Here is a 14,740-nt window from a genome sequence, read left to right on the forward strand (position 1 = left end):
CAGTAATTCTTCTGCGTGTGGTAATTCTAGAAATAACCACCCACACACAGCCCAGGCTTTCAAGGACAATCTGGGCAGTACATTTGAGTCTCCCTCCAGATACCTCTTCGAGCACACACTCTACATTTCTTAGCTGGAAAGTCTCTTTTAGGCGTGGGAGGGATGTGCTCAGCAAAGTGGCGATCTTTCAATCTAGCCACATCCTCCACCACTGCTTCTCTAGGAACTCTTGCCTGTTCCACCACAATAAGGCTCTCTATCACTGACTCCTGAAGTTTCACAAATGTCATCTTTGACTCTGGAGACCCATCCTTAAACACAATAAAAGCATTAAAAGTTGCTAATTGGAAGAGGTCAATTGCTAACTTCTTATACCAAACGTAAGACTTACGAATAGCAGTATAAGGTTCCAACCTGTGATCAACTCTATCTACACCACCCATGTGCTTATTATAATGTAAAATGCACACAGATTTGCACACTTCTCCAACCTGGCCCCAAACAGTCATGGAGGAAGTACTCTCATCATGGATGGTAGTTAGCATGTAGACATCCCTTTCCCAAGGTGCCTCTTTGTTTCAAACCCCCCCACCCACCGGAGGAGAAACTCACCTGTTTCTCCCTCGATCGCACTGGAAGCAAATGGCTTCCAGTGCAACCGGCATCCTGGAATGATGTCAACACACAATCACGTGCTGACATCATTACGGGGTCGTGGGGGAGGAAGGGGTGGAAGGGATTCCCCTTCCATCCCTGCCTTGGGGGGGGTGGGAGGGCAGTCCACAGAGGGAGCGCTAGCGCTCCCTCTGAGCTCAGTGCCAAGGACATAATGGTTACGTCCTCGGCACATGAGCACTGTGCCGTTGGACGTAACCATTACGTCCACGGCACAGAAGGGGTTAACCAGAGAGCCATCCCCATTTTGATCATCTGAAAACATCCCCCAGAAAGAAAGCTGTAGGACAGACCACAGAGCAAAGTTTTGCTCATTTTAGCCATGAGAGACTGTGGGCCACATTTGCAGTTTTTGACACAAAACTGAGCTAACTCAGTTTTGCGCCCAAAATTTTAACGCGGTAAAACACCATTTCTAAGCATCAAAGTATAAATTTGATGCACGGTGGCACTAAGAAGAGGTGGAGTATTTCTTTTTTACACTAACCATTGCACCTTGTTGTAAGGCTAAATGTGTTGCACTGCGGCGCGCTGCGCTGAGACGCGCTGCGCCCCCAGCTTCTCCTGCAGTATTCGAGTCCCCAAATTGGGCATGGGGCCTCGTTTCTTTTTAGTCTGGCGCGCCTCCATTCCCAGATAAACCTCTCCCCCACTCACCTGCTATTGTGTCCTTCTTTACTGTCGCCCTTGTTTGTTCGTTCCTTTATGTTTTTCCTTTTTCCCATTATTCCTCTCTCTTCCCAGCATGCATTGGTTCCCTACTCACTATGGTTCCTTGTCCATTACTTTCTATGTATTTTTCCCTATCCAATATGGTGTCCTTGCACTTCCTGCTGGTCGTTTCCTGTTCTATGGGTATTTAAGGGCTGTGATTCCTTTCCTCCTTGCGCTGCAACACTTTCTGTTTGTATGGTGTCTTCGCTCCTTCTCCCTTGCGTCAGATACTGGTTACGCTTTTTATTCCAGGGTTTTTCCTGTTCATTTTTGACTTGTATTCTAAGTATTGATTTTTGCTCTTATTCCAGGATTTTCCTTTTTGAGTTTTTTCCCCCTTTTTAGGTTTTTTTCCCTCTGGCACTACTTCTGAAGGACACAGGCTGCCCTTGGCGTTCCTATCGTCTGCAGCACCGTGGCTACCAGAAAGACTCACCCCTACCTTGGCCAAGGCAGAACATTCAAGAACAAGAACCTCGTCACTCGTTCAGCGGACTCCAGGCTCAAGTAACGCATAAGTCGTGACAGATTGCAGCGCCAAATACACCCGACTTCGTCTAGCAGAATGGATGATACAGAGGGGGCGATAGCAGACCCTGACCAGTCCCTTCTGGCAACCATTCCTCAACAGGCTCAGGAACTGCAACAATTACGAAACGAGAATGCTGCCTTACGACAAGCTTTGGCCTTCCGCAGTACGGATGTTCCTACCATCTCCACTTCAACTCCTTGTTATTCCGGTGAACCAACGAAGCTGCAAGAGTTTTTGGATGCGTTGACTGTTTACTTTGCCTTCCGACCCACACAATTTTCTCACAACAAGACAAAGGTGGGTTATCTTATCAGTGCCCTATCCGGTCCTGCCTTGGCCTGGGCGACTTCGATTGTATCTTCCAATGACCCAGTATTGTCTGATTATCCAACCTTCGTGAATCGTTTCAAACAGATGTTTGGTTGTCCAGGATTAGAGGCCTCCGCTGAAGAAGCATTCTGTGACATCCAACAAGGCTCTCAGGATGTCCTCCAATACATAACACGCTTTCGACAGCTGGCTGCCGAAACAACTTAGGTGGAGCGTACTCTTGTTACCCTATTTCGTAGAGAGCTAAAAGAGGAGATCAAAGACAAGTTAGTGCACTCCACCCGAGTAGAAGATCTTCGCGGTCTGATGGATTTAGCTCTTTCCATCAAATATTGTCTCCAAAAACGACGTTTGAAGAAAAGAAGAAATAGAGGACCTTCCCAGTCAAGCACCTCACGTGTCTTTTTGCACCATCCGGAGGAACTCCGCCCTCCCATAAGAGAAACTGAAGGTGAACCTATGCAGGTGGATACTACTCGTGGCCCACTTTCATTCAATGAACGTGAAGAAAGACGGAAAAGAGGATTGTGCCTGTATTGTGGTGCTGCTGGCCATATGCTCTGTACATGCCCCTTTCATCCTCTAAAGCCATCGGGAAGCCCTACTTCCCATCCTCTGTAAGAAGAGAGGGGACGGGATCATCTGCTATACCTTCCATTAGTTCTTTCAAGGACAATGCCACCAATTTGTTCATGCTACCTGTGACCCTGCAGTTACCTGACGGTCGTGAGGAGAGAACAATGGCCTTACTTGATTGTGGTGCTAGTGGCATTTATATGGATATGGGCCACAACAAAGCGAATACCAACACGATCCAAGGAAGTTCCGGAAAAGTACACACTGTAGATGGGTCCTTAATGTCCTCTGGTCCAGTTAAGACTACTACCCTGATTCTAAGTCTACAATTTGGGAACCACCAAGAACACGTCTCCTTTGACTTAATATCATCTGCCAATCATACTATAATCCTAGGAATTCCGTGGTTCATCAGACATAATCCTTATGCAAATTGGGAAACCAGGACTATTTCTTTGTCCTCTCAGTTTTGTCATGAACATTGTTTTTCCTCAGACACTTACTGGTCACCCAAGAAAATGATACCTTCTGAACCCACTACAGGTTGTTCCATCAATACAGTCGAAGGGGTCCCCGACCACTATTCGGACTTTCAAGATGTATTCCGAAAACCATCCAGACCTGTTTTGTCCCCACATTGAGATTATGATTGCACAATTCCCCTGGAACCTGGGGCGATCGTTCACTTTGGGAGAATGTATTCTCTCACTGAACCTGAAAGGGAAGTTCTCAAAGATTACCATCTTCACAGCGATCTTATCGTACCATCTTCCTCTCCGGTGGGGGCTCCCCTGTTTTTTGTACCCAAGAAAACTAAAGATCTTCGTCCCTGCTTGGACTTTCATGGTGTAAATAAGATCACTATAAAGGACCGTTATCCTTTACCTCTCATCAAAGATATTCTGGAAGCGGTCAGAGGGGCACAACGATTTACCAAATTAGATCTTCGTGGAGCCTACCACCTTTTGCGCATCAAGAAAGGAGACGAGTGGAAGACTGCCTTTCGAACCCCTTTTGGTCATTATGAATACAGGGTTATGCCTTTTGGCCTCACTAATGCCCCCTCAATATTCCAAAGATTTATGGTCTCTTTTCTCTGATCTATTGAACCATACAGTAGTGATATACTTAGATGATATCCTTATATATTCTAGACGTCCTGAACTTCATTCTACACATGTTAAACAAGTCCTCCAAAGACTCAGGCAACATCAACTGTACTGTAAGCCAGAGAAATGTGAGTTTGATAAAACCGAAGTCAAATATCTGGGTTATCACATCAGTCCCACTGGAATATCAATGGATCCGGAAAAGGTACAAGCCATCCTAGACTGGCCTTCCCCTTCCTTCATCAAGGAAACCCAATGTTTTTTAGGACTGGCCAACTTCTATTGTCAGTTTATCTTAGACTTTGCGGAACAGACCAGCCAAATTACTAAAACATTAAAAAAGGAGAATTTACCCATTGGATTTATCTGGACAAAGGCGGCTGAAGCAGCGTTTCAAAGTCTAAAAAAGGCCTTCACTCAAGAACTGATACTGAGACATCCAGACAGCAACAAACAATTTATTGTTATTACTGATGCTTCCGAAAGAGCCATCCGAGCAGTGTTACTCCAACAACAAGATGACGATGGTTTAGAACATCCAGTTTTTTATCTGTCCCATGTACTCTCTGTGTCTGAACAACATTACTCTGTATTGGAACGGGAATTATTAGCCCTTAAGACTGTCTGCCAAGAGTAAAGACAATTCCTTATGGGTTCCAAAGAACCTTTCGAGGTTCGAATGGACCATCGGAATCTACAATGTTTACTTAACTTTCAATGCCAAAACAGTCGTCAGGCTCGTTGGGCCTTCTTCTTTAGTCAGTACGACTTTTATGTCACCTACATTCCTGGATCCCAAAACATACTGGCCGATGTTGTCTCGCCGTTATCCAGATTGTACTCCTACCCTATCACAGTATCTACTTGAGCCTAGCAAGATCATTGGTGTAGCTCAATCATTCCTGGATGAGGTACAACTGGAATATGCAACCCTTTCTGAACAAGAACTTGAGGACTTAACCCCTTGGGTGCGGGTCACAACCAGTGGCCGACGCCCGTACTACCTCCCTGGTGCGGGTCACAACCAGTTGCCGACACCAGGGAGGGAGTTAATAAATCCTCAGATTTATTATTATTTTTTGTAAACCCCGGGAGACACAGAAGCTTTTCCATGTCTCCCCCCGCCCTGCACCCACCCCTTTGTGACATCAGCGTGCCGCGAGGCGCTCTGAAGTCACTTAGTTGATTTCCCCATTGGAGCAAGAAGGGAACGGCCTTCCCCACGTTCAGGAAGGCCTCGAAACAAAGGGGAGACTCTCCCCTTTCTTACGAGGCCTTCCTGAAAGTGTTTCCTGGTCCCCGATTGCAGCACAACTGCGATCGGAGGCCAGGAAACACCACTAGACACCAGGGATTTCACTTGGGGGGGTCGGCCCCCTCGGAAAACGCCCCCCCCCGGGCATATTTTTTTTAAAAAAAGGTAGGTGCCCCCCGGGGCAAAATTTTATTTAAAAAAAAATAAATACAAAAAAAAAAGTTTAAAAAGAAATGGACTGCCCGTGGGCAGGGCGACCCCCTGTGGGGGCAATACTTTTTTTTTTTAGTTGTTATAGGGTTTCCCTGGGGGCAATTTTGGCCATTCAATGCTGCTTTAAAATCATATACTTATGTTTGAACTATAACTCCCAGCATGCATTATTATGGTACAAAGTTTTCACTATAAATGAGATGTGCAGTGTGAACTGGATGTTCGAACTCGAGAAAGACCTTGCAGTCGAAACGCATTGTTCTGATCTTTTGTTTCAAGTTAATTAAATTAAGAATTATTCGCACCTTGCTGGAGTGCACTGGTAATCTTTGGATGATATAGTTGTTTATGGGTTTGGTTCACCCATAGCGGTTGCACTGGTATTTTTGAGCGCAGCGCCATTCGCATTGAACCGCTTTGCTCTTCAATTATCTTTAACATTGGTGGGACGCGCCCAGCAACTAGAATCAAGAAGCAAAAAACACATACGCGGCACGGAAGCCAGCGCTCCGATTCGGAGTCGGAGGACGCCGACAAGGAGAGGGCTGAGCAGAAGGTAAGTCCGTGGCCACGCTGTGTTATCTGCTCTGTGAAAATTATTTCAAAAATTGCCGCTACAGCCCCGAATTGGCAACTCCATTGTATTGAAAAGATTTACGGGGCCATAGAGGTGCGCTTGATAAACTTATAAGAAACTTTGAAATATTACAAAAAACTGAAGTAATTTTGTATCTTGCTCACAAACATGGAGGTTAGAAAAGCAGAGAGAGCTGCAACAGTAGCTAAGATGTTTGACACGACCAAAGCATTTACGGAAGAAAAATCGACATTAGGTGATACTAATTCAAGGAAGGAACCTTCTTTAAAACAACAATTTTTTTGAATTAGAAAAATATTGTAAAAAGGAAACAAACAAGAGTTGGGAAATTTTATCTCTAGAGAAATATATCGAGGTAAAAAGGATCCCAAGGGGCTTACGTATATTTTTAATGCCGACATATACTGGTATTAAACCTGAACTATTTACAGAGTGGGCAGAAAACAATACACAATGCTCATTGAATATGATGAAAATTTTAATTAAGCATGCTAAATCAGACTTGGAAGAAACACATGTTAAAATTAGAGAATTGGAAGAATTGTTGAATAATCATAATGACAAAAGTGAACAAACTGTTCTGCGACAAGCTATGGAAATAAGTTTGAACAATTATGAAGATGAAGTTCAGCAGAGAAAAAAGAGTAAATTCCTAAGGGATGAGAACGACTATAAATTTGGGAGAAGATATACATTTGCAAAAAGATTTGACCAATTGAAACGAGAATCTAGGATTATCAGAATACAACCAAATCACAGTGGTGAAGAGACCTCTATTGAATCAGAAGTAGAACTTAGCAAAGGAGAAAGTACTGACACCAGTAATACTTTTTTAGAGGAAATGCAAGTACTCTACATGGATCAGAAGTTATCAAGAGGAAGAGACAGAATCAGAGGGCGTGGTTATGGAAACAAACAAAATCAGGCAGGATTAACAAGAGAAAAACAAGGAGAGCTAAAAGAAACAGGCAAAAGACAATACTCTGTCAGAAGCTTGAGGAAAAAACAAAACCTTCGAATTTAGTAGTTAATCTTTCTGATTACGAATTATCCAACCTTGAATTACACACTCTTAACAAAGGTCTCTCCTTTTGTCCTGAAATTCATCACAATTATGTGGATACTCGCATTGATATCTATAAATTTGCGAGGAAATTAAAATTATTAAAATTTCACACACAGCAAAAGAAAAAGACAGTATCTATTTCTGCAAGTGATATTATGGAGGAATCGGAAGAAACTCCACTAAAGATTGATCAAGTTATAGATCTCAACACCTTGTTTGACTTGACTCATAATTTACAAGATGAAGATTATACAGAAATGGAAGTTTTACAGCAATTAGATATCAACACAAAATGTCACAAACCATCTGGTTTGAAAGAAAAATCAAAGTTTTGTCCTATACTTTCACCAGGCAATAAAATAGATTTATACACGGAATTAGTTTTAGAAGATTTGGAACGTCTTCAGAACAAAAGACAAATCAAGAAATCAGAAAATTTAACTAGGAAGGCATTGAAAAGTTTGAAGGCAAACAAGAAAATTATAATAAAAGCAGCGGATAAAGGAGGCAATGTTGTTATCCTAAACACGTCTGATTACGTGACGGAAGCCTATAGACAATTGAGTAATCCAGCTGAATATAAGAAATTGACAAAAAAATCCTATAAAGAATATGACCTGTCTTTTACATACAAAATTAGGTAATTGGCATCAACAACTGTTACTTGATCGTGAGGAATATATTTATTTGAAAAAAGAGAATCCAACGTTACCTACGATTTACTTTCTACCGAAAATTAACAAATCATTGACTTCGCCACCGGGAAGACCAATAGTCTCGGCATGTGACTCATTGTTTGAAAGAGTTTCCAATTATGTAGATGTTTTTTTAGCTACAATAGTAAAGACACTTAGTTCATACATTAAAGACTCTGGAGATCTTTTGAAGATACTATTAGATTTGGATTGGCATGAAAATTATCTACTCGTTACAATAGATGTGATCTCTCTATATACATCCATCAATCACACAATTGGGTTAAATGCCTGTGAATACTTTTTAAAACAACGTAATATCTCAGAGTTAGAACATTCAAAAATGCTACTTGATATGATCGATATGTGTTTAAAAAATAATATCTTTATATTTAATCATGAGATCTTTCATCAATTATGTGGTACAGCTATGGGCATCTCCTTTTCTCCAAACTACGCCAACCTAATAATGAGTTGGTGGGAAAGAGAGATAGCTTGGAACAAAAATAATGAGGAATTCGCTGAAAAAGCGTTATTGTGGGTCCGCTACATAGATTACCTTTTCATAATTTGGAATGGATCGAAGGATGAATTTATGCAATATTTTAATATTTTAAACGATAATGAGGTGGGTCTGAAATTCACTTGTGAAACTAGTAAAACATCTATAAATTTCTTAGATATTACCATTTACATTGAGAACAACAAAATTGAAACCACAGTGTATCGTAAAGAAGCTGCATGTAATAGTGTACTACATGGGAAAAATGTTCATCCCAAACCTTTGGTTAATAGCATTCCCTTGGGGGAATTTATCAGAATGAGGAGAAATTGTTCTCATGAAAAGGATCTATTATTGAAACTTGATGAAGCGTATGAGAGATTTAGGACTCGAGGATATAATGAGAAGATCCTTAAGAGAAATTTAAATGTTATTCAGTCTAAAAAACGAGAAGAATTTTTGTTTAATAAAAGAGAAAGAGATTCCAAAGAAACAGTGAGAATGATTATGCAGTATACCAAAGAGAGTACACTCATTAAAAATATTTTGTGTACACATTGGAAAATAATAAGCAGAGATTCGGATTTAGGACCCATAGTGGGCCCAAAACCTATGTTCTCATATAAGAAGGCACCTAGCATTAAGGATATATTAGTAAAAAGTCATTTTGTGTCCGAAAAAGATTGTAACTGGCTAGAGGTGGAACAAAAGGGTTTCTTTAAATGTAATTGCTGCAAAGCATGTAAAATAGGACAATCAATGAAAAAAGTGAAATTACCAAATGGACAGGAATGGCTCATCAAACATAAAATTACATGTAACACAAACTATGTAATTTATATTATAGAATGTCATTGTGGCCTTAAATACATTGGCAGCACAATTTCTGCGCTAAAGAAAAGAATCCTAGAACATATTAGAGCTATTACTCACAGAGATTATACATATGCAACAGCCAGACATCTACAGACACATACACTAAATGATTGGAAAACTCTTAGATATTATGGCATCGATCATATCCCAGATCATGAAAGAGGAGGGTACCGAGTTAGAAAGTTGAGGCAACTGGAATCGAGGTTTATAATTCAGATGAAAACAAAGGCCCCTTTTGGGATGAATAATGATGAAGAACTTTATGTTCACCTATAGGTGCACAATCCAAACAATATTCACAATCAGTTTGTAATGTTAAATAATGCTTTGTTCTTCATGAGAATTTTAGTAACTTTCTTAACCATCTTGTGAGCATTTGAAAAAATCTTTTCTTCTTTTTAAGGAAGTCCTGATTCACACGAGATTTAAAATTAGAATAATATTTTAGGTTTGTTTGTTTACCATAAACATTTTCTTTTATTACACATTTTTTTGAAAATTAGGATGAGATTAATTGTAGCATAAAATCAGGTAAATTAATTGTGAGAATCACAATAGTGGAGTTTCAAATGAAAAATTAAGAAAAATGAAGTGAATTTGTTATTTGGTTATTTTTCTATAAAATGTTCGAATTTTGAATTTCAATATGATTGTATTCTCCCTATGAGAAATTAATTTCTGTTGAATGATGCTTTAAAATCATATACTTATGTTTGAACTATAACTCCCAGCATGCATTATTATAGTACAAAGTTTTCACTATAAATGAGATCTGCAGTGTGAACTAGATGTTTGAACTCGAGAAAGACCTTGCGGTCGAAACGCGTTGTTCTGTTCTTTTGTTTCAAGTTAATTAAATTAAGAATTATTCACACCTTGCTGGAGTGCACTGCAAATCTTTGGATGACATAGTTGTTTATGGGTTTGCTTCACCCAGAGCGGGTGCACCGGTATTTTTGAGCGCGGCGCCATTCGCATTGAACCGCTTTGCTCTTCAAATATATATATATATATCTATAGATATATCTATGTAGATAGATATATATAGAGATAGATCTATATATATATATATATATATATATATATATCACTTTTGTCAATACATGTGTGGTTTCCCTGGGGGCTGCGATCGGCCCCCATGAAAAGCAGACCCACATATAAAAGTGATATATATATATATATATATATATATATATATATATTTGCCACCAGTTGTCTTGCAGTTGCAGCTTGCGACTTCAAAGTAATGCACATACTTCAACTGACGCATTTGAACTGTAGCTTTCAGGCCGCAATAAAAAGTCAAGTAAGTATTGTGATTATGTTTCTGCTACAAAAGGATCAGACTTTTGTCTAGTGGCAGTTTTAGTGCCATAAAGAAGTGCAGAAGGTTTATATGCCTACTGCAAAGAGCAAATCTGTATTTTATGTTAATAGCTGAGTACATTAGTAAAGTCAGCCATTACCTGCACTATAATACAAATGAAATGTATGTGCAGGGTGGAGGGCGGCTATGGAGAGATGAAGGGCACTTTTGCTGGGTGGTAATGAGGGAATCCGAGGAGGAGGGAGTGGGAGCACCAATAATGATTGTTGGACTGGGCGCAGGAGGTGCTAAAGACTGTGACGAATGGTATGTGACAAGGTGTTTTTTGAGTGTCTTGAAAGAACGTGCTGATTGAGGGAAGAAGCGCAGGTAAGGTGGCCTCTACTGTTGCGCGTATCTCACTCATACCATTGATTTTGTGACTGTCTACGAAGGCTAGTGTTTTAGAGCAACAGTTTAGCCAATAGCAAAGATGGCATCTTGATGGATGACTGCTGCCGTCACTCGGGTTATAGAGGACAGCTCTGACATAGGATCAGAGACTGAGACATCAGATACTGAGACAGCATCTGAGGGATAGGACAATGGCGTAGACTCTGAGAGTGATTTTTCAGTCGGAGGAGTCCCATTCGATAACTCCTCTAAATTATGAGGGAGGTGATGAGGACAGTCCTGCTGCCCCTTCGCAAGCACAGTCTGTGCAACGGGGTAATAGTGGGTTAGCCCAATCCAGAGAGCAGGTGAATGAGGCGGCAAGCAGAGAGAGAGAGTGCTCTCTTGGGAGCTCCCCAATTTAGTTCAGCCCCAAATTCCACCGCCCAAATCGTATTGTGGAGACATCAAAATTATCTATCACAAAACAAACTGGTTTTGTAAGGCAGGCACCTGGGTTTTTGGTCCTGGGTTCGGCGGCCATATAGAGAAACGTACTAAACCCAAACATTTCTAGAAACTAGACATAAGGGGGAGTCCACAGAGGTGTGACTTGTGTGGATTCCCCAAAGTTTTCTTACCCAGAATACCCTGCACAGCTGAAATGTTGAATAAAAACTCTATTTTTCTAGAATTTCTGTCACACAAACTACAGGAATATGCTGGGATCCGCAAAATTCCTACCACCCAGTGATTCCTCACCTGTCCTGATAAAAACACTACCCCACTTGAGTGCCTATACCTAGTGCCTGCGTCAGGAATGGATCACCCCAGGGTTAACAGCTACCTCATGTAAGGACCAACATTGACCGTTGTGTGATCTATTCCTGTCGCGGGCACCAGGCCTACCCACACAAGTGAGGTGCCATTTTTATCGGGAGACTTGGGGGAACGCTGGGTGGAAGGAAATTTGTGGCCCCTCTCAGATTCCAGAACTTTTTGTCACCGAAATGTGAGGAAAAAGTGTTTTTTTAGCCACATTTTGAGGTTTGCAAAGGATTCTGGGTAACAGATCCTGGTCAGAGCCCCACAGGTCACCCCACCTTGGATTCCCCTAGGTCTCTAGTTTTAAAAAATGCACAGGACTGGTGGGTTTCCCTAGGAGCCGGCTGAGCTTGAGGCCAAAATCTACAGGTAGGCACTTTGCAAAAAACACCTCTGTTTTCTGTCAAAAAATGGGATGTGTCCATGTTGTGTTTTGGGACATTTCCTGTTGCGGGCGCTAGGCCTACCCACACAAGTGAGGTATCAATTTTATCGGGAGACTTGGGGGAATGCTGGGTGGAAGGAAATTTGTGGTTCCTCTCAGATTCCAGAACTTTCTGTCACCGAAATGTGAGGAAAATGTATTTTTTTAGCCAAATGTTGTAGTTTGCAAAGGATTCTGGGTAACAGAACCTGGTCAGAGCACCACAAGTCACCCCATCTTGGATTCCCCTAGGTCTCTAGTTTTAAAAAATGCACAGGTTTGGTAGGTTTCCCTAGGTGCCGGCTGAGCTAGAGGCCAAAATCTACAGGTAGGCACTTTGCAAATAACACCTCTGTTTTCTGTCAAAAAATGGGATGTGTCCACGTTGTGTTTTGGGGCATTTCCTGTTGCAGGGCGCTAGGCCTACCCACACAAGTGAGGTATCAATTTTATAGGGAGACTTGGGGGAACTCTGGGTGGAACTAAATTTGTGGCTTCTCTCAGATTCCAGAACTTGCTGTCAACGAAATGTAGGGCAAATGTGTGTTTTTAGCAACATTTTGAGATTTGCAAAGGATTCTGGGTAACATAACCTAGTCAGAACCCCACAAGTCACCCCATCTTGGATTCCCCTAGGTGTCTAGTTTTAAAAAATGCCAAGGTTTGCTAGGTTTCCCAAGGTGCCGGCTGAGCTAGAGGCCAAAATCTACAGCTAGGCACTTTGCAAAAAACACGTCCGATTTCAATGTAAAAATGTGATGTGTCCATGTTGCGTTTCCTGTCGCGAGCATTAGGCCTACCCACGCAAGTGAGGTACCATTTTTATCGGGAGACTTGGGGGAACACAGAATAGCAAAACAAGTGTTATTGCCCATTGTCTTTCTCAAAATTTTTTCCTCCCAAATGTAAGACAGTGTGTAAAAAAGACGTCTATTTGAGAAATGGCCAGTAATTCACATGCTAGTATGGGCCCCCCTTAATTCAGAGATGTGCAAGTAACCACTTCTTCTCAATACCTTATCTTATGCCCATTTTGGAAATACAAAGTTTTCCTTGATACCTATTTTTCACTCTTTATATTTCAGCAAATGAATTGCTGTATACCTGGTATAGAATGAAAATCCTTTGCAAGGTGCACCTCATTTATTGTCTCTGGGTACCTAGGGATCTTGATGAACCTACAAGCCCTATATATCCTCGCAACCGGAAGAGTCCAGCACACATAACGGTAAATTGCTTTAAAAAATCTGACATTGCAGGAAAAAGTTAGAGTAAATATGTGGAGAAAAAGGGCTGTTTTTTTCAGCTCACTTTCAATATTTTTTTATTTCAGCTGTTATTTTCTGTAAGAAAACCTTGTAGGATCTACACAAATGACCCCTTGCTGAATTCAGAATTTCGTCTACTTTTCAGAAATGTTTAGCTATCCAGGATCCAGTATTGGTTTCACACCTATTCCTGTCACTAACTGGAAGGAGGCTAAAAGCACCAAAAATAGTAAAAATGGGGTATGTCCCCGTAAAATGCCATAATTGTGTTGAAAAATGTGGTTTTCTGTTTCAAGTCGGCCCGTTCCTGAAAGGTGGGAAGATGGTGATTTTAGCACCAGAAATCATTTGTTGATGCCATTTTCAGGAAAAAAAAACACAAGCCTTCATCAGCAGCCCTGTTTTCCCATTTTTTTGAAAAAAATGAAATTTTCACTTAATTTTGGCTAATTTATTGGTCTCCTCCAGTGGAAACCACAAACTCTGGGTACCATTAGCATCCCTAGGATGTTTGAAAAAAGGACACAAATTTGGTGTGGATAGCTTATGTGGACAAAAAGTTATGAAGGCCTAAGCGCAAACTACCCCAAATAGCCAAAAAAGGGCTCAGCACTGGGGAGGGGGAAGGCCCAGCAGCTAAGAGGATAAACCCCCAATTACATAAACAGAAGGGATATTATTATTATAGGGACCTTTTGTTCCTCCCTACAAAAAGAGTATGAGAAAAGGTGCTGCAGGTGTGCCATGATTCCCCGATTGCTGGTCATAGAGGTATCAGGGCCACGCAGGAATTACTTTTGCGATCTTTTTGGTGGCCTACTTGGATACCGGATGTCGAAAGTTATGTACAGGCCTGTCTAATATGTGCCCAAGTAAAGATACCCCGTACCAGGCCAGCGGGATTGCTGCAACCGTTACCTATTCCACCAGCTCCCTGGCACACCATTTCGACCGATTTCATGTGTTCACTACCTCCATCAGCAGGAAATCGGGTTATCATGGTAATGGTAGATTCCTTTACTAAGATGGCTCACTTCACTGCCCTAAAGAAATTACCTACCTCACAAGAACTAAGTCAGATATTCATCCACCATATTTTTTGTCCACATGGACTCCCACACAGCATTGTATAAGACAGGGCACCTCAGTACATCTCTCGGTTTTGGAAACATTTCTGTAGGACCTTGAACATCAATATAGCATTGTCATCTGGATTCCATCCCCAAACCAATGGGCAGACCGAACGTCTCAACCAAGCACTAGAGCAGTACCTTCACTGCTTCTGTAATTCTACTTAGAGTAGTAGGAACATTTACCTTACCATCGCAGAATTCTCTTACAACAACACTGTCCATAGTGCCTCCAAGGTCACCCCCTTTTTCT

General features: G+C 41.4%; 1 protein-coding gene across 1 annotated transcript; it reads left to right on the forward strand.

Annotated features, from left to right (window-relative positions):
- The first annotated feature begins 1,954 nt into the window (after positions 1–1,954).
- LOC138277904 (protein LDOC1-like) lies at positions 1,955–2,458 on the forward strand. The gene has a single exon (XM_069219239.1). It carries the CDS (start codon positions 1,955–1,957, stop codon positions 2,456–2,458), a length of 504 nt encoding a protein of 167 aa, XP_069075340.1.
- Positions 2,459–14,740: the final 12,282 nt, after the last annotated feature.

The sequence above is a fragment of the Pleurodeles waltl genome, chromosome 2_2 (assembly GCF_031143425.1).
Source record: "Pleurodeles waltl isolate 20211129_DDA chromosome 2_2, aPleWal1.hap1.20221129, whole genome shotgun sequence".
NCBI classification, from domain to species: Eukaryota; Metazoa; Chordata; class Amphibia; order Caudata; family Salamandridae; genus Pleurodeles; species Pleurodeles waltl.